This window comes from Microcaecilia unicolor, unplaced genomic scaffold (assembly GCF_901765095.1).
Source record: "Microcaecilia unicolor unplaced genomic scaffold, aMicUni1.1, whole genome shotgun sequence".
Lineage (NCBI taxonomy): Eukaryota > Metazoa > Chordata > Amphibia > Gymnophiona > Siphonopidae > Microcaecilia > Microcaecilia unicolor.
In genome coordinates, this window is record NW_021963030.1 from 14,162 (window position 1) to 35,452 (window position 21,291).

At 44.3% G+C, this 21,291-nt stretch overlaps 1 protein-coding gene across 1 annotated transcript in view; it reads left to right on the forward strand.

Moving 5' to 3' along the window:
- The first annotated feature begins 1,481 nt into the window (after positions 1 to 1,481).
- LOC115458789 (proline-rich protein 29-like) overlaps positions 1,482 to 21,291 on the forward strand; it is a 73,429-nt gene continuing 53,619 nt past the window's right edge. The window contains exons 1-2 of the mRNA XM_030188601.1: positions 1,482 to 1,573; positions 19,196 to 19,286. Of these exons, the coding sequence (XP_030044461.1) occupies positions 1,484 to 1,573; positions 19,196 to 19,286 (181 nt within the window). The 5' untranslated portion in view covers positions 1,482 to 1,483. The remainder of the gene's footprint in view (positions 1,574 to 19,195; positions 19,287 to 21,291) is intronic.

Sequence of the window (21,291 nt, forward strand, 5' to 3'; positions counted from 1 at the left end):
CCTAGAAATATTTAGGCGCCAATCATTAGTATATACTCAGCCTTTAAAAAGAAATCCTAAAGCCATTACTTACTATTACTACTACTATTTAACATTTCTAAAGCGCTACCAGGGTTGCGCAGCGCTGTACAATTAACAAAGAAGGACAGTCCCTGCTCAAAGGAGCTTACAATCTAAAGGACAAAAAGTGCAGTCAATCAAGATTGAGGCAGTCTAGATTTCCTGGATAGAGGTACAATGGTTAGGTGCCAAAAGCGACATTGAAGAGGTGGGCTTTGAGCAAGGATTTGAAGATGGGTAGGGAGGGAGCTTGGCGTATGGGCTCAGGGAGTTTATTCCAAGCATAGGGTGAGGCGAGGCAGAAAGGGCGGAGCCTGGAGTTGGCGGTGGTGGAGAAGAGTACTGAGAGGAGGGATTTGTCCTGTGAGCGGAGGTTACGGGCGGGAACGTAAGGGGAAATGAGGGTAGAGAGGTAATGAGGGGCTGCAGATTGAGTGCATTTGTAGGTTAGTAGGAGAAGCTTGAACTGTATGCGGTACCTGATCGGAAGCCAGTGAAGTGACTTGAGGAGAGGGGTGATATGAGCATATCGGTCTAGGCGGAAGATAAGACGCGCAGCAGAGTTCTGAACGGATTGAAGGGGAGATAGATGGTTAAGTGGGAGGCCAGTGAGGAGTAGGTTGCAGTAGTCAAGGTGAGAGGTAATGAGAAAGTGGATGAGAGTTCGGGTGGTGTGCTCAGAGAGGAAAGGGCGAATTTTGCTGATGTTATAGAGAAAGAAGCGACAGGTCTTGGCTGTCTGCTGGATATGGGCAGAGAAGGAGACCTTTAAGAAATTGCTCCAGTTGCAGCAAATCCTAAAATATAAAATCTTTACCCTGAAAGGTAAGAATATATTTATGTGGAAACTTAGGAAAAAAATTTGCACCCAGGGCAAGAACTCTAGGCCTCTAGGGTAAAAATTCCCTGCGTTTAAGGTATGTTTCCCTGAACACATCAGGAAAAATAGACATTTTCACCCCACAAAAATTGACCTTTTTTTCCCTAAAAGTATTTTCTCAATATCATAGATTATCTAAATCAGAACAAACAATATGCTTTAACTATCTGGAAATTTATATTTGAGAGCACAGCAGATTAGTACAATTTTCCATGGGGCAGCTCCCCTTCCCCTCCAGTTTCACTCAGCAAAAATCTGGTGATTTTCTTCCTCTATCCTTCAGCCAAATCAACCTGATGCGACCTGGGAAATCTGCTAATCTCAGGGAGAGTAGAACCTTGAAAGATCTCTCTAGTAAAAGCTCTGACCTGATACCTGCAGTGCAACTGGAAACTCCCAACCTGCTCTGTTTGCTAAGTTTGAAGTGTCACTGTAGCAACAGATTATGAATGGGAGCGAGCCTGCCTGCAGCTCTACATCAGCTTCACCAAAAGCCGCCTTTCAGTTCCACATTAAAGAAGGAGTTTTCTCCTTCTCAGAACCATGACTTCCAGTGGATCAGGAGAAGAAATCTTCTATCCTAACCAATTGTGGAGCCAGCAGCCAGCGAGGGTTCAGATCATACAGCAGCCGGTGAGTGTCAGGCTGTGATTTTTTTTACCTGTTGGTTACCAGCTTCCTGTCACTCTGAATGCAACAGTCTAAACCAGTACTGCAATGCTCACTCCAAGGAGTCCTGGCACGATTTTAAGGCAGTATGTTTGGGGGAAAGGGAATAATTAAGCAAGCTACTTGACAGAAATATCAAAAACAACATCCGGTGCATTTTATTTGGGCTACCAGGAGTCTTGAAAAATCTTCCTGCTTAGGTGGAAGCAGGGAAATAACTAGTGCACCTGCATGTAACTCACCTTGGGCTACTACTAAATCCAATTAAACACAATAACAGAAATACATATTAATCTAAGGGACCCTTTTACTAAAGCCTAGCATGCTAATGGATATTAGCGCTTGCTAAATGCCGCATGTCCTGTTTTATACCTATGGGCTACATGGCACTTAAGCTTTACTAAAAAGGCCACTGGGTAAATTAGGGGATCTGCAGTCCTTGGCAGAACTCTCCATGTAAGTAGAGTAGAAATACAGCACAGATGGCTGAAAAGCGGCTTTTCATCAGTGCCTCCACTCAGGGTTGCCACATACACATAAAGCTGAAGAGCTAATTTCCATCAGGTCACCAGACAGGCTTATAAATATGAATACAGCACTGATAACTTCATATTGGTGCATGCAAAGCATGAACACAGCAGAGATAACTCAGGAAAGGAGATTAGTTTAAGCAGTTGAGCTGTGCTCATAATGAAAATATTTAATTCCAAAAGTATGCAAATATTTAAAAAATATTGGCGGAAAACCAAAATTAGATCAAAAGAGGAAACAACAGATCTACAAAATAGGCAGGTTGATACTTTGATTTATATCTGCTGCTGCTTCTCATTTCTGTGGTTTTAGTAGCTGTACCAGCAATGCACAGAAACACACGAGAGATGGTGGAGTTTACAATCTAGCCATGACACACAGAAGATACAGGAAAATTACTTAGAGAAAACGGGGTTATAATCCCAAAGAATTCAGTCAGGGATAACTAAAATTTAAGATTTAAAAGCAGTCTCATAAAGGTAACATGACCAGTCCTACCAATAGACTGTTCAAATGATCTGTCGCGTTTAAAATACACGCTGGCGTCATTGGCAGTCCGCTTTTTGCTCCCCCCACGCCCTCAACCTGGCTACACTTCTGCTCCCCTCAGCTGTCTTTTCTCCAAGCTGAAGAGCCATAGTCGCTTTAGTCTTTCCCCTATTCCCTTTAACATTTTCATCGCCTTTCTCTATACCTTTTCTAATTCCACTATATCTTTTTTGAGATACGGCAACCAGAACTGAACACAATATTCGAGGTGCAGTCGCACCATGGTGCGATACAAAGGCATTATAACATCCTCATTTTTGTTTTCCATTCCTTTCCTAATAATACCTAACATTCTATTTGCTTTCTTAGCCACAGCAGCACACTGAGCAGAAGGTTTGAACGTATCATCAACGACGACACCTAGATCCTTTTCTTGGTCCGTGACTCCTAACGTGGAACCTTGCATGACGTAGCTATAATTCGGGTTCCTCTTTCCCACAAGCATCACTTTGCACTTGCTCACATTAAACGTCATCTGCCATTTAGACGCCCAGTCTCGTAAGGTCCTCTTGTAATTTTTCACAATCCTCCCGTGATTTAACAACTTTGAATAACTTTGTGTTATCAGCAAATTTAATTACCTCACTAGTTACTCCCATCTCTAGGTCATTTATAAATATGTTAAAAAGCAGCGGTCCCAGCACAGACCCCTAGGGACCCCATTAACTACCCTTCTCCATTGAGAATACTGACCATTTAACCCTACTCTCTGTTTTCTATCTTTTAGCCAGTTTTTAACCCACAATAGAAACTACCTCCTATCCCATGACTCTCCAATTTCCTCTGGAGTCTTTCATGAGGTACTTTGTCAAACGCCTTCTGAAAATCCAGATACACAATATCAACTGGCTCCCCTTTATCCACATGTTTGTTCACCCCTTCAAAGAAATGTAGTAGATTGGTGAGGCAAGATTTCCCTTCACTAAATCCATGTTGACTTGGAGGGGCATAATCGAACGGCGCCAGCCATGTTCGGGGCAGGCTCCGCAAAGGGGCGGAGCCAACTGTATTTTTGAAATGCGGTTGGGGCCGGCTAAATCGATCGCCAGGTTAAGAGGAGATGGCCGGCTTCGTTTTTCAGCCATAATGAAAACCGGGCCCGGCCATCTCAAACCCGGCGAAATCCAACTCATATGGTTGTGGGAGGAGCCAGCATTTATAGTGCACTGGCCCCCCTGACATGCCAGGACACCAACTGGGCACCCTAGGGGGTACTTCAAAAAATTTTTCAAAAGAATAAAAATAGCTTCCAGGTGCATAGAACCCTTACCTTGGGTACTGAGCCCCCCCAAATCTCCCCCAAAACCCACTCCCCACAACTCTACACCACTACCATAGCCCTAAGGGGTGAAGGGGGGCACCTACATGTGGATACAGTGGATTTTGGGGGTTTTTGGAGGGCTCAACATATATCACCACAAGTGTAACAGGTATGGGCCTGGGTCCACCTGCCTGAAGTGCACTGCACCCACTAAATACTGCTCCAGGGACCTGCATACTGCTGTCAGGGAGCTGGGTATGACATTTGAGGCTGGCATATAGACTGGCAAAAATTTTTTTGATGTTAATTGTTTTTGTTTGGGGGGGGGGGTTGGTGACCACAGGGGGAGTAAGGGGAGGCGACCCCGATTCCATGCGATGGTCATCTGGTCAATTGGAGCAGTTTTTGGTGACTTGGACCTAAAAATAAATGGGCCAAGTCCAGCCGACAAAATGCTCGTCCGAGCCGGCCATCTTTTTTCCATTATAGGGTGAAGCTGGCCATCTCGTAACCATGCCCCCGCCCCACCCTCAATCTGCCTCCGTCCCGCCTTCTGTACCCTCCCTTGAAGATTGGCCGGTTCCGCGACGAAAATGCAGTTGGCACCGGCCAAATTCGGCTTTCGATTATACCGATTTGGCCGGGATGAGGAGATGGCCAGCCATCTCCAGATTTGTGTCAGCAGATGGCCGGAGATCTCTTTCAAAAATAAGCTCATTTGTCTCATTAATCCATGCTTTTGAATATGCTCTGTAATCAGGGCCGGTCTTAGCAAGTGCAGGGCCCTGTGCAGACCAATTTGGTGGGGCCCTATCCTAGCCTCGCCCCCAACCTAGCTCCACCCCACCCTACACTAGCTCTGCCCCAACCTAGCTCCACCCCATTGAAAAGATTATTCCATTTTTAGAAAATTTTAAGTGTGACTGATGAAGTGACAGGGGAATCCCTAGTAAATTATTTATATTGGGTAACTAGGTTGTTTGTGAGACCACCTGCTGTGTAATAGTCAATTTATTTGCAACCTTCTATTTGCTCTCTAATGCTCTACCTCTACTAAGTGCTTCAAGAAGTAATTTACAGTAACATATAAAAGCAAACTGTATGCCATCAAACAGAAGACTGTGAAGCATCAAAACACAGATAAAATTGCATATAACCCTTTCTAGACGCCAAGAAATGGAGCACTTGTCACATTAAGCTAAAAAACCATCATGCACAAGCTTTGGTCTTCTGTAATAGATTCCTTACAACTGATTATATTAACCTGAAAATTAAAATGGCTTACTGGGAAAAGCACGGCAGCATAGTTCTGTTACAGAAAGGTTAATCGTTTGTTCTACCTGAGTGATGAAGTTGCCGTCACAAGCATAAATCATAAGTTTCTTTATTTTTTAAGTCGCACTGGCACCAGGCGATGGCGATGGCTCACCTCCGACCACGCTGCAGCTCCTTTTCCCTTCCTGCTCAATGACTCCCGCCTGCCCTCGCGGAAACAGGAAATACCTCATCAGAAGGAGGCGGGACATTGAGCGGGAAGGCGGAAGGGAAAAGCTGGGGTGAGCCGTCGTGCCTGCAACTGTCTGTCGGGGCCTTGCCGTCGCTGCAACACTCGTTGTCCTGTGACTGTGAGGCGGGAGCTGACGGCGGGCTCAGCGGGGGGGGGGGGGGGGGGCACCGGAGGCGGGAGTGGAGCGATCATGATGATGCAGTCCGGAGCGAGTGCGGGATCATGATGATGTGGTCCGAGCGAGCAGGGCTCAGAGAGGCAGAGTTGAGGTGCGCTATGTGGGGCCCCCTTAAGCGCGTGGCCCTATGCGGCTGCCTTGGTCGCCTCTGCCTAAGACCAGCCCTGACTGTAATTTTCTTTTTTATAATAGTCTCTACCATTTTGCCCGGCACCAACATTCACAGGTCTATAATTTCCCGGATCTCCTCTGGAACCTTTTTAAAAAATCAGCGTTACATTGGCCACCCTTCAATCTTCCGGTACCACGCTCGATTTTTAAGGATAAATTACATATTACTAACAATAACTCTGCAAGTAAATTTTTCAATTCTGTCAGTTGTCTGGGATGAATACCATCCGGTCTAGGAGATTTGCTACTCTTCAGTTTGTAGAACTGCCCCATTACATCCTCTAGGTTTACAGAGAATTAATTAAATTTCTCCAAAGTTTTGAATACCATTTCTGGCACCGGTATCCCACCCAAATCTTCCTAGGTGAAGACCGAAGCAAAGAATTAATTTAATCTCTCTACTATGGCTTTGTCTTCCCCCGATCGCCCCTTTTACTCCTCGGTCATCCAGCGGTCCAACCGATTCTTTTGCCGGCTTCCTGCTTTTAATATATCTAAACAAATTTTACTATGTGTTTTGGCATCCAACACAATCTTTTTGTCGAAGTCCCTCTTAGCCTTCCTTATCAGCGCTTTGCATTTGACTTGACATTCCTTATGCTGTTTCTTATTATTTTTAGTCAGCTCCTTCTTCCATTTTCTGAAGGATTTTCTTTTAGATCTAATAGCTTCCTTCACCTTACTTTTTAACTTGCCGGCTGTCGTTTGGTCTTCCATCCTCCTTTTTTAATACGCGGAATATATTTGGCCTGGGCTTCCAGGATGGTGTTTTTGAACAGCATCCACACCTGATGTAAATTTTTGACCCTCGCAGCCGCTCCTCTAAATTTTTTTTCACCGTTCTTCTCATTTTATCATAGTCTCCTTTTTGAAAGTTAAATGCTAACGTATTTGATTTCCTATGTATACTTACTTCAAAGCTACTATCAAATCCGAACATATTCTGATCACTGTTATCGGCCCCAGCACCATTACCTCCTGCACCAGATCATGCGCTCCACTGAGGACTAGGTCTAGAATTTTTTCTTCTCTTGTCGGCTCCTGTACCAGCTGCTCCATAAAGCTGTCCTTGATTTCATCAAGGAATTTTACTTCCCTAACATGCCCCAATGTTACATTTACCCAGTCAATATCGGGGTAATTGGAATCACCTATTATTATTATTGTGTTGCCCAATTTGTTTGCGTCCCTAATTTCCTTTAACATTTCTGCATCCGTCTGTTCATCCTTGCCAGGCGGACGGTAGTACACTCCTATCAGTATCCCTTTTTCCCTTTACACATGGAATTTCAATCCATAGTGATTCCAAGAAATGTTTTGTTTCCTGCAGAATTTTCAATCTATTTGATTCAAGGCTCTTGTTAATATACAAAGCTACCCCTCCACCAATTCGATCCACCCTATCACTAAGATATAATTTGTACCCCGGTATGACAGTGTCCCACTGGTTATCCTCCTTCTACCAGGTCTCAGAGATGCCTATTATATCTAATTTTTCATTTAGTGCAATATATTCTAACTCTCCCATCTTATTTCTTAGGCTCCTGGCATTCGCATATAGACATTTCAAACTATGTTTGTTGTTCCTATTTACATCATGCTCAGTACTTGACAGTATTAATTTGCAATCTTTTGTCTGATTTTTATTTTTATTTAAATACACCTGATCTACTACGGTCTCTTTTGCAACTTCACTATCAGGATTTATTTATTTATTAGTAGCATTTGTATCCCACATTTTCCCACCAATTTGCAGGCTCAATGTGGCTTACATTTGCTGTAATGGCGGTTAACAGAATTACAAATGGTGTTACGTTAAGGTGCATACATACATGGTAACATACATGGTACACAGCACATATGGAACTGATCATGGTATATATATATATAACATGTGCATATATAGATAGAAAGAAGAATACATTAGGGTATTGCATGAAGGTTTCGTTGGTTGAAACATAAATTTGGTCATCGACTATAGAGAGACCCTATTTGACATAAGGTTTAAAGTGGTAGTGCTTGATCATTAATAGCAAGAAGGTTAATCAGTCTTGTGATGAGGTTTCAGTTTAGCATAGATCGTTGTAGCTTTATTATTCAGAATTTAAGATGGATGTTTATGGTATGCCTTCTTGAAAAGATCTGTTTTCAGTAGCCTTCGGAAGATGGTTAGGTCTTGCGTTGTTTTTATGGCCTTTGGTAGTGCGTTCCATAGCTGCATGCAGATGTATGAGAAATTGGACGCATATGTGGATTTATATTTTAGTCCTCTACAGGTAGGATAGTGGAGATTGAGGAATGTGCGTGATGATCTTTTTGCATTTCTAATAGGTAAGTCTATGAGGTCTGACATGTAGGTTGGGGCTTCCCCGTAGACAATTTTGTGGACCAGGGTGCAAACTTTGAATGCAATTTGTTCTTTTAAAGGAAGCCAGTGTAGTTTTTCTCTTAGGGGTCTGGCGCTTTCGTATTTCGCTTTCCCAAATATGAGTCTGGCTGCTGTGTTTTGGGCGGTTTGAAGCTTCTTAATGATTTGTTCTTTGCATCCGGCGTAGATGGCGTTGCAGTAGTCTAGATGACTTAGCACCATTGATTGTGCAAGGCTGCGGAATACTTCCCTTGGGAAGAATGGTTTGATTCTTTTAAGTTTCCACATTGAATAGAACATTATTTTGCTGTGTTTTTCGCATGGTCTTCGAGTGTGAGATTTCGGTCAATTGTGACTCTCAGAATTTTCAGGCTGTCAGAGACCGGAAGGGTGTATTCTGGGGTGTTTATGGTATTAGGTTTGTTTGTGTTGTATTGTAAGGACAGGATGAGACATTGTGTTTTTTACGTGTTTAGCTTTAGTTGGAATGCGTTCGCCCATGAGTTCATTATTTGGAGGCTGTGTATGATTTCATTTGCGATTTCAGTTATGTCTTTTTTAAATGGGATGTATATCGTAACATGTATGGGTTGAGTCCTTGGTTGGATAGCGATTTGGCTAAAGCTGTCATCATTAAATTAAATAGGGTTGGTGAGAGCGGTGGAACTTGTGGTACTCCACATTCAGGTTTCTACGGTGTTGACGTTTTTGAGTTTGAGATCACCTAAGTTCTTGTTGTTAGGAAGCCTTTAAACCATCTTAGTACGTTTCCTCCAATCCCGAAGTAGTCTAGGTTGTTCGGGAGTATTTGGTGGCTGACCATGTTGAACGCGCTGGACATTTCAAATTGTAGGAGTAGCACATTGTTTCCTGTTGCAATTAGTTGTTTAAATTTGGTTATGAGGGTGGTTAGCACTGTTTCGGTGCTGTGGTTGGATTGAAATCCTGACTGTGATTCGTGTAGTATCGTGAATTTATTTAGGTAGTTGGTAAGTTGATTGGTTACCATACTTCCATTAGTTTTACTATCAGGGGGATGGATGCTACTGGTCGATAGTTGGTTGTGTCATTTAATTTTTTCTTTGAGTCTTTGGGTATGGGTGTAAGTAGTATGTTTCCATTGTCCTTGGGGAAGAGTCCGTGTTGTAGCATGTAGTTCAGGTGTGACGTAAGGTCTGTTATGAAGCATTTGGGGGCGAACCTTATGAGGCTACTGGGGCAAATATCCAGTTTGGAGTAGGTTTTGGAAAATTTGTTGAGTGCTTGGATGATGATATCTTCAGTTAGCATATCGAAGTCATTCCAGATTCGATCTGCTGGGTATTCACCAGGAGTAGGGTCCAGGCAATCCAAGACTTTTTCGTGATTAGTGGTATTGAGTGGATCGAAGTTTTATTATTTTCTCATTGAAGTATTTGGCAAGTTGGTCTGCCGTTGGGGTGTCTGTGCTGTCTGTGGTGATCAGTGTGGTGTCTATTAGTTTATGTACGAGTTGGTAGCGTTTGTGTGCATCTTTGTAGTCTGGTCCTATTTTGGTTTTGTAGTATGTTCTTTTGGTTTGTCTTATTGTATATTTGTATTTTCTTTGCGTTTGTTTCCAAGCTTTGAATGTATATTCATTTTTTGCCATGCTCGTTCAAGTCTCCTGACTTGTGTGTTTAGTTTTTTCAGTTCTTCGTTGAACCAAGGTATTGAGCTGTGTCTTCGTGTGGTTCTTGTTTGTAAAGGTGCAATTTCGTCTAATATGCTCCTGCATCTGTCGTCCCAATTTTGGAGATAGTGTTTGGAGTCCGTCTGTGCTAGCCATTCATTTTTGTAAAGCTGTTGCCAGAATGTAGCAGGATCAATCTGTCCTCTAGTGGTGTATGTGGTGCATTCTTGTTTGGTGTGCGTATCTTTTTTCCGCCATTGTAGGGTTATGTTTAATTTATGGTGATCTGACCATGGTATAGCCGTCCATTTTGTATCTGTAAGTATGAGTCTAAGGATAGTTTGTATGTTAAGAGGTCAATTGAGTGATTCTTTGACATGTGTAGCTTGCATATTGGGCAAGCTAAGGTCCCATAGTTGTAGGAAGTCTTTACAATCACATGCATTGGTTGCATTAGGGTCTTCCAGGTGTAGGTTTATGTCCCCTATTATGAGTAGATTAGAGTTGGATACACATGTATTCGATATAAAATCCATAAAGTTCGACATGTGCTTTTGAGCGAATGTCGGCCTTCCCCCAGTTTCTAGTTTAAAAGCTGCTCTATCTCCTTTTTAAAAGCCGATGCCAGCAGCCTGGTCCCACCCTGGTTAAGGTGGAGCCCATCCTTTCGGAATAGGCTCCCCCTTCCCCAGAATGTTGCCCAGTTCGTAACAAATCTAAAACTCTCCTCCCTGCACAAGCATCTCATCCACGAATTGAGACTCTGGAGCTCTGCCTGTCTCTTGGGCCCTGTGCGTGGAATGGGTAAATTTCAGAAAATGCTACCCTAGAGGATCTGGATTTGAGCTTTCTACCTAAGAGCCTAAATTTGGCTTCCAGAACCTCTCTCCCACATTTTCCTATGTCATTGGTACCCACATGTACCAAGACAGCCGACTCCTCCCCAGCACTATCTAAAATCCTACCTAGGTGATGCGTGAGGTCCGCCACCTTCGCACCAGGCAGGCAAGATAAATGATTTTGCTTGTATTTTAGTAATAGAAATGTGTCAGTTTTGAGAATTTACATCTGTTATCTATGTATTGCTTTGTACAGGAGGCAGTGTGAGGTGGGTGTTTTATGCAATTGTTCAATTAAAAATTGTAATCACAATCGTGCAATTAATAATTTTAATCAATGTACAGCCCTATTTCTAATGGTTGAAAATTAAACTAGCAGACTGGAAACAAAAGCTGTCCAGCTGGGAGACAGAAACATGGAAATCACTGTGAATATGGCAATAACACTGAAAGCCACCCCACCCTACCTGTAGAGAGTCCAACCTCTCATCTTATATTAATGCTATTATATGGTCTGTTGATGTATCACCCTACAAAGTTTCATTAGATATTTTCTTTCTCACCCATCAAATAGATGTCTGGGCAGCTTACATGCTAAAAGTACTTAGAAGTTACAAAAAAACAAACAAACAACAACATGTATCGTACAACCCAACAATGACAGGACATGAGCAACAGGGTAGAACTACAATATAGAAAGATTAGAAGGGCAGGGAAGAGGGGTAGGAGTTTTATCATTCCACAGGTCATCAGAACCACTGTGCAACATTTAATATCACTCATTTTGAACCCATCTCAGCTAACAAATATTTATCTGATACACCCCTAGAGGCCCCCTCTATACATATCTTTTATGTTTAAACAATTTTTATTAACATTTCAGCATATTAATTCCAAACAGTACATTTTACTTGACACATTTCCCAACTGAATTATGCTGCATAAATCACACACATTACTGAACAGTATTCAAAACTTTTTAACATTTTTCTCCCCCGTCCTGGTTCCCTCTACCCCCTTAATTGTCTATGAATTTTAATGGTTGAACACGTTTATTAGCATTTAGCATATTTATCATACAATGTTTCTTACTAGGCTAAATCATCAACAGCTTATGCTCTATAAGCCAAATCAATTCTGATCAGGATCTTTACACTTGCAATTTCCCCCCCTCCCTTTCTCCTCAGCCTCCCCCTCCCCGCCTCCCCTCCCAATCCCTTGGTATTCATTCATCCAATTAGCCTACATGTTCAGTGCTCTTTTAGTATCTCCTATATTCCCTTATCCCCTCCGGGCTTGGTTCTGATAGCCCAGGGGGTCCCTCCCTCCCCTTCCCTGCATGTCAACCTTATATGTAGGGCTGTTTTGTAGGGGGATTCACTCCCTGTATCAGGGTTACAGCAAATTAAGAAGCAGACTTCGTCCTTGCGGGCTTAGTTCTTGTATGTAATGATCCCAGATCTTTACAAAACTTTTCTTCCGTTTCGGAGATCCCTTTGCTTCCCTGGCTTCCCAAGTGGCCAACTCGTGCACTTGGTTTCTCCAATGCCAGTAAGCCGGAGGGTCTGATGAAATCCAATTTTGTAAAATAGTTTTTCTAGCCACCAAACATACTTTGCGACACCATGTTCTATCTCCCCCAGTCTGCGTTTGGAATGCTGTTTGTGTATCTAGCACATAATGATCCCAGGTTCCATCCACGGGCTTCTTTACTATAAGAGACATAAATCTCTGGATCTCTCCCCAAAAAGCTTTTACTCTTGGACATCCCCAAAAGGCATGGTATAGAGTGTGGGGCATGTGATCACATTTAACACATTTCTCCGCCGCTGTGCCGCCTATGTGTCCCCGTTGCCGTCCAGACATGTAGGCCCTCACCACCACTCTAAATCCACATTCTCTAAGTCTCTCATCTATAGTGAGGGTCAGGATATGTGCCAGTGTTGTCCCAATGTCCCATCCCGCTAGGGTGGTTCCCGATTCTTTTTCCCACTTTTGTATGATATAGTTTAAGTTGTGTGGTGGGGTTCGTTTCTGCAGCATTTTATATATGATTGATACTGTCACCCCCGTCACCTCCATGGGTTGGAAGAATGTCCGTACTTTACCCCCTAGTTTCCTCTGTAAATCTGATTGGTGTAAGGCTAAGATGTAGTGTTTGGCTTGGGCATAAGCGAATCGGTCTCCCCATGTAGCCCCAATCTGTGCCTGCAGTTGCTCAAACGGGATAATTGTCGCTGCAGCTCCTAATAAATGCTCCACTCTTATAATTCCTAGTTGTCCCCATCTGAAAAATACCGAATTACTTTGACCTGGTTCAAAATTCGGGTTCCCTCTAAATGATAAGAGCTCTGATGTTGTGGCACTCCCTCCCAACTTTTTAATCATCACCCTCCATGCTGCCTTCAGCGGTTGAAGCAATAAACATCGTTTGAGGTGAGCCGGGAGCCGGTCCTGTTTCAGATGCAGCAAAGTGACCATGTCATAAGGGGCGAAATATTCTTCTTCTATGTCTAGCGGTGTAAATAAATTAGTCTGGCCAACCCAGTCTCCTATATGCCTTAATAGACATGCCTGATTATATCCAGCCAGATTTGGCAATCCTAGGCCTCTATGACCCCATCCTCCCACTAATAACGGAGTTTGCATTTTGGGTTTCTTTTGTGCCCAGCAAAACCTACTCATTACCCTCAGGACTCTAGTCAAATCTCTCTTCAATACTCGCACGGGGAGCGTCTGCTTGAGGTATAACCATCTCGGGAGTATTACCATTCTAATTAGATTTATCCTGCCTCTCAGCATCAATGGGAGACCTTCCCATTTCTCTAACTGGCGTTTAGTCTCATCCACCATGATGTTGATGTTAATCTCATATAAGTTCTCTAAGTCCATGGTCAATCTGATTCCTAAATATTTAAATTGTTTATCTGCCCATCACAAGGGAAAATCCTGAGTCCATAATTGCTTAACTGTTAGCGATGAAGCTAGCGCTTCAGATTTTGCTAAATTCAGCTTAAGGCCTGCATAGTCTCCATATTCTTTCAGAATTTCCATTAACGCCGAAAGGGATGCCCGTGGTTCCGTGATCATAACTAGTAGGTCATCCGCAAAGGCCGCTATTTTGAATACTGAGCGCCCCATTTGTATCCCCTTTACTAACGGGTTCTCTATTATCTCTCGAATCAATGGGTCAAGAGTCAAGACAAATAGCATCGGGGATAAGGGGCACCCCTGACGAGTTCCCCGTTGTATTAAGAACTCCTCTGATTCCACCCCATTGACTCTTATTTTTGCCTTCGGCCTATGATACAGGGTCCGTACTGCCGCCAAAAACCTGCCGTTAAACCCATATTTTTCCAGCGTCGCGAACAGGAACGCCCAGTGTACTCTGTCAAAAGCCTTTTCGGCATCAAAACTGATAAGTAGAGACTGGGCGCTCCTGCGCCTCCGCATTTCCAAGGCCGCTATGATTTTCCTGAGGTTTTTAGCTATTACTCTGCCTTCTACGAAGCCCACTTGTGCCTCATGTATTAACCTTGGCAACACTCTTTTTATACGGTTAGCCATTATTTTTGCCAACAATTTAAAATCCACATTCAGAAGAGAAATCGGACGATATGACTCCGGATTTAATAAGTCTCACCCCGGTTTTGGTAGCACCACTATTTGCGCCAAAGCCAATCCATCCGGCGATTGCTCCATATCTATCATTTTATTAAAATAATTGGTCAACGTTGGGGCAATGCTGTCTCCTAATATTTTATAAAATTCTATTCTTAGCCCATCTGGGCCTGGTGCTTTTTGCCGTTTTCCTTGTGCTATCCCCAGTAACACTTCCTCCACTTCAACTGGCTTGTTCATTTTGTCTCTATCTTGCTGACTAATGGATGGTAAGTTTAAATTGTCTAAATACATAGACTCTGGCAATCCTTGCTCTTCCGGCTTTGCGTAGAGTTTACTATAGAATGCGGCGAAAGTTTGGCAGATTTGCTCAGCCTTAGTCTCTATCTTTCCCTGCTCTCCCCGTATTTGGAGTATTTGTCTTTTACTGCCTCTTGGATTAGCCAGTCTAGCCATCAGACGCCCTGCCTTATTGCCGAACCTGTGTAGCTGATATTTGTAGTACAGCTGGGATTTAGATGCCCGCTGGTGTAACAACACGTTGAGTGCCGTCTGTGTTTCTAAGAGTTTGCTACGGTGGGCGTCTGTTTGTCTCTGTCCATATGCTTTCCGGGCTTGACAGACCAATGCACTCAAACGCAAAATTTCTCTGTTTCGGGCTTTCTTCACATGGTGATAGTAACTAATTATTTCCCCACGGAGTACTGCCTTTGCTGCATCCCAAAACAAAACCGGGTCTCCTACATGTTGTGTGTTCAGGGTCATATAATCTTCCCATCGTTCCTTTAATTTCTCTCTGAATGTCCTATCGTTGAACAACTCTAGTGGAAACTGCCAAGAGCCGCCCCTAGATCCCGTGTCTCCCATGTTCCACTCTATATACACCCATGCATGGTCTGATATCGTGTAAGGCCCTATATTTACTTCTCTGACCCCTCCAAACATAGCTTCTGATGTGAGTATGTAGTCTATTCTAGCTTGAGATGTATGCGCCCGTGCATGGTGGGTGTAATCCCGCTCACCAGGATGTAGGACTCTCCACGTGTCTACTAAGTCCATCATCTGTCCTAGTCGCTTCAGGCCCTTATTGGACGCCGTGTTATCACTCCTCTGCCCCCTAGAGCTGTCTATTGAGGGATCCCACACCGTGTTAAAGTCTCCCCCCACTAGTGTATAAGTTTTAGAGTGTTGGAGAAGATGGGCTATTACTTGGTTGTAAAATTGCTTGTCATATTGATTTGGTGCATAGAGGTTACAAATTAGGATCGTTTGGCCCGCCATCTCCACCTCCACCAACACATATCTGCCCTTTGGATCTCCTTTAAGAAGTCGGACTGCCGCTGCTACCCCTTTCCTAATTAGCACCGCCACTCCTCCTTTCTTCCCCTGTGCTGCTGCTGAAATACATTCCTCCACCCACCATGTCTTTAACTTAGTGTGTTCTTCTTGGCTAAGGTGTGTTTCTTGTAGCAAAGCGATGTCTATTTTATGTCTCTGCAAGTGCTGTAATATTTTTGTTCTTTTAATCGGTGAGTTGATACCTCCCACATTCCAGGTGACACATCTAACCATAATCTATAGATGAATTGTATCGTGTCTGCCTCGCTACTAAACCAACTTCTCCTTGCAGAAGGGCATCCCAACCTATGCCCCTCCGTTCCTGACATCGTTCATGATTCACCCCTTGCCCTCGATCCTTCTTTTTCCCCCATACATTGGTTGACCGCCTACCCCCCTCTAATTCCCCCCTTGCCCTCTTTCCCTCCCCCATTTGCCTGTTTCCTCCCTCTTCCCATCTCATTTCCCATTCCCCCAGACTTGTGTCCCTCAGGAAGGGACCAATCACTTTTAACGCCTCCAATCCTCCCCCCTGCATTGTTCAGAACATTAGCATTATAACCCTGCATCTCATTTCTTTGTATTTACCATCATTAAAGCCGTACCTTCAAGAAAAGGAAAGGAAGGATAAAAGATAGTGAAACAATTGGGAACCTCCTATACATCATCTCAATACATTGTTCAAGACTCATTTTGCATGTTTTGGGAGACCCCTTATTTGCATTTCATCTATACCAGTATTGCTTTTGTTTTCATCCCTTCCCCTCAGTATATTCTCTTCATGGTCCCCAGCAGCTACAAACAGATGAAGGAAAAACAGAGAAAAAACTTAACATGTCTTAAACAATTCTGTTCTCACGTCTGGAGGTGCTGGCCTTGCTCCTACTCCAGATCTTCTCTTTCTCTTTAGATCTTATAGTTTCCAAGTCCCCCATATTTGGGGCTCCAAACTGACATTTAACTTCCCCAAACAGTTCTTGCTTTTGCTGATCGGTGTCTGCTTAAGATGGGGAAGCAGTGCTGGTTTCGGTCACCTCTCCCTTCTCCAGCCGCTGTAGAAATCCTTTTGCTTCTTCCACCGATTCATAGAGATGAATTACCCCATTATGGGTGACTCTCAATCGCGCTGGGTATAACAACGCGAAGCGAACCTTCAGGTTAAATAATTGTGAGCAGATTGGGGAAAAAGCACGTCTTTTCTCTGCTACCCCCATCGAGTAGTCCTGAAAGCAAAGAATCTTCTTCTGCTCATACTGCAGAGTGTTCTCATTCCTCGCAGCTTGCAGGATCCACTGTTTATGGGCGAAGTTTAACACCTTCAGGATTATAACTCGCGGCTTAGCGGCTTGCTCTCGACGTACCCCTAGTCGGTGGGCTCTTTCCACTCTCAGGGGGCCGATGGTGTCTGGGAATTTTACTCTTGCCGTGAGCCAGCGCTCCAAAACCCCCACCAGATCTCTGCCTCCTATGGCTTCGGGGAATCCCACTAATCGTAAGTTATTTCTTCGGGACCGGTTTTCAAGGTCCTCTATTTTTTGTTCCATCGTTTCTATTTGTTCCCGTAGTTGTTTTTGTCCGGCTTCCACTTCTGTGACCCGATCTTCCACTTCACTCGTTCGGGTCTGGAACGCTATACATTCCCGCGTCAAGTCCTCCATGCGGGTCTGTAGCTTCTCTAATTTAGAGTCTATGGGTGATAATCTCCTTTCCAGAAGCTCTTCTAGTACCGTGGTCATTTCAGCCGTTATTTCGGCGACCCACGTGGATGAGACCGAGGAGCCGATCATGCTGGGTGAGGCCGCCATCTTTGTATCCGCCGATTTCTGTCGCAAGCGTTCCTTGGCGCTTGCTTTTGTTGTCATTTCTTTACCTGGCTCCCGCAACGATTGCCAGGACTTCAACCTCCCTTCCGATGTTGTTTAAGCTTGCGTTTTAGGGTTGTAAATAGCCCGAATCTTAAGGGGGGCAAGGATCGAGGTCGGAGAGTGCTTTACATGCGTCTTCTCTCCGGCATGGCGTCACGTGATCTCTTCTATACATATCTTTTAAAAGTGGAAATTTGTTTCCAGTACTTACGTGAAAGTTCCTACTACTGCCGGCTGAATATTGACCAGTAAATTTTAGGAGGGTGCTTTTAAACGGTTCTAGTGCCATTAGTTGGGTTTGGCGAATTCATGTGTGTTAGCTAGATACCTAAATATGTTCATGGCATGTTAATTGCTTTTAGAGCATCAAGGAAATGTGATTCACAAATTAGAGTAAGTAAATAAATTAAACCCCTAACAGCATGCTCACATAACAGGTGGGCCTGGGTGGGCACAGGCTAACCCATTCTTAGCTCAGACTCATCCTCTCTGGCCCACAAAAAAAGTTCAGTGACAGCCACCTCGTTCTCCTCTCTTCCGTCCCCAGATCCCCACCTTGCCCATGGCTCAGCCTCTCTCTGCAATCTACCTCAGCATCTTCGCCTGCACAGCAGTGACGCACATCCACTGCCTGCATCGTTCCCACAGGCTTCCCTTTGCCACATTCCATCCTCGCTGATGTCAGCTCCTGTTTTCTCTCTGATGGGATGCCGCAAAAGAAAGTCTGTGAGGTCTGAAGTACATTGCTGGTACGGCAGCAAAGATGCTGATGTAGACCAGGCAAGGGGAGAAGGGGTTGCCAGACAATAGAGGGGGGGGGGGGGTGTGGCAAATGCTGGATCCGAGGGTGAAGGAGAGGGAGAGAGATGCAAGACAGAGGGAGGGGGGGAGTTTGCAAGGCCCACCCAAAATGATAGGTCTGGCTATGCCACTGCTTTGCACCTAGCTTGATAGTTGATCATGTCGCTGAACTTTTCCAGGCTAGGCAGAGTTCCAGCTGGAGTGGAGGAGTCACATACTAGTTAGAGAAGTAGATTGAACACCAAGGAAACCAAGGGTCAAATCCCATTTATCCCACTGGTATGCTTTGTGACCTTGGGAATTCTCTTTGCCCTCCATTTCCTTAGGTAGAAGGGGAAGAAATTCAGGCTACGGCAGTCAATGGTTTTTAAGTCGCTTATAGCTTCAGGTTGAATTAACCCCTGATATTCAATGCCGGGCCATGTCTGGGTTCCAGCATTGAATATCAGGGTGAGACCAGGCATGGGTGGAAATTAACCAGGCAGCAGCCAATATTTAGACCAGTGCTCAGTTAGTTTGGCAGATAAAGTTGTCAGCCTTTTTGGTGTCCTAATTTTAACTGTTTACTTAGCCAGTTAGCAGACTGAATATGACCCCTAACCGGTAAAGTTCTAGCCTTCCCCCTGGACTACCCTGGCTCTAACCAGACATGGTGGTCACAGGCAGTATTCAGTGGCACTAACCACTTGTGCAGCTGAATATTGGCAGTTGGCCAGCTCTGCGGAGTTTAACGGGGCAGAAATCTCTGAACATTGAGGCCTTCATTGTAAGTCAATTTGGACAGGGAAATAAGTCATACAACTTGAACTGGAAAACAAGAGTAATACCATAAAAGATCCAGTTCATCTTTACTTTGCTTCAGGTTCAGTTTTTCTCTGACTGGGTGATGTTTTCATTGTCTTCTAGATACCTCAACAACCAACAACAATATTTCAGCAGATCCCAGCAGCGATGACCCCTCTCACCCAACCAGTCCGGCCTGGACATGCCAAGGAAGGTGAGAGAGTGTGGATCTGAAAAAATGTTGGCTGAGAAGCAGGACTCTGTGCTGGTCAATGGAGTCCATGTAGGGAATAAAAAGAGACCAGCAGGTTCCACAGATATCAGGGGTAGATCCAGGCTTCCTCGATTGTAAGTGATGAAGAGGGAAAGTGTGTCTGCAGATAAGAGCAAAATGGAAGAATAGTCAGAGGTTTGATAATGGCAGAGTTTGGCCTGGGGATCAGGAAGCCGAGATCACAGCACTGGCCCATGCAGGTGGAAGGAGGAAGCGAGCGAGCCCATGAGCTGCTTTATCCACATTGTCATTCTTTATTGTTTGGTGGCATTTTGATTTATTCTCACTTATAATTTCAAACATGCCAGTTTGTGCAGCATACTGATGTACACAGAGCAAGTATAATGACAGAATAACTTTTCACAGGTAGAGTAGTAATCTGTTATAAATCGTAATCAGTGTGTTATTTGGAGGGGACACCCTAGCACTGTTATGTTCGTGCAGAGATTTTTTTTCTCCTGGTAAAGGGCCACTAAAACAAACATCATGTTATGAGAATCAGGTGCTCAACATTCAGAGTTTCTATTTATTTATTTATGACATTTATACCCCATATTAAACATGAATTAAGTTGAAACCTGGGAGCATTTTCCTGTGCCTACATCAAAAGAAAAAGATAGCATTTGGGAACTTGCTCCTTTTGTTTTGTGAATTGCAGTGGTATATTATTATTTTTTTTTATTCCATTTATACAATTTTATACAAGAAGCAATCTTGATTGGAAAAGTGTCCATAAAGTAAAGTTTTACAAAGCAAGAAATTCATTTCAGGTAAATGACACTCAAGTCCATAATTTCAGATCCAAGTTTTAGGAAATCTGGGAGAATCTAAAAAAAAAGTAAATCTAAAATAAAAGGATAACACGAACTCTACTAAGCTGAGTAATTATTTCATTAACACTTCAGGCGACCCTCAGGGGGAGGAATGCTGGCTTCGGCCTAACCCCTGGTAAGCCTTTCCTCAGCTGAGAGGTGCCCACCTCTACCACCGGCTGCCTTTCAGGTGCTGTGGAGGACTTGCAGCTCATCTGCATATCCTTACAGCCTTCTCCGGGGTGACACCCAGGTCCACCCCGATCCACTTAGGGCCTCCGCTCTAGGAGCCCAGCGCTCCCACCAGGTGCTGTGGAGGACTTGCAGCCCTTCTGCATTTCCTCACAGCTGTATCCGGGGTGACTCCAGTTCCACCCCGATCTTTCCAGGGCCTTCTCTCCAAGTGCACAGAGTTTCCAGGTGCTTTTTGGCTAGGATCAGGCGACCCTCAGGGGGAGGAATGCTGGCTTCGGCCTAACCCCGGTAAGCCTTTCCTCAGCTGAGAGGTGCCCACCTCTACCACTGGCTGCCTTTCAGGTGCTGTGGAGGACTTGCAGCTCATCTGCATATCCTTACAGCCTTCTCCAGGGTGACACCCAGGTCCACCCTGATCCACTCAGGGCCTCCGCTCTAGGTGCCGCACGCCAGTTGCTAAAGTACCTTAATCGTTTATGGCCCCTATTCACATTCTCTTCCTAGCTCTGTCCCTTCCTAATCTTTTCCCTCACCCCCTACCTCTCTCCGCTACAGGAACTCACTTCCCATCCATTGACTTCATCACCTCACCTTCTCTCCTACCCTCTTCCTCCCTCTTGGCTTTTAATCTCCGTCTCTTTCTTTCCTCCATTTTGCCTTCCCCATTCCACCTAAATATCTCTCGCCTTCGATGCCTTCGTGGCCACACCTCTCCTACTCTCCTCCGCTCTCTTTTACTCCTTCTCTTACTCTCAGCCGGTGACATCAATCCCAATCCTGGCCCTCCTCACCAAGTATTATCCAAACTCTACAGATCTCACCGTGACCTCTCTAACCTCATCTCTATTCCTCTACTCCCCTCCTCTTCTCTGCCCTTCTCTTGCGCCCTATGGAATGCCCGCTCTATCTGTAACAAACTCCCCTATATCCAGGACCTC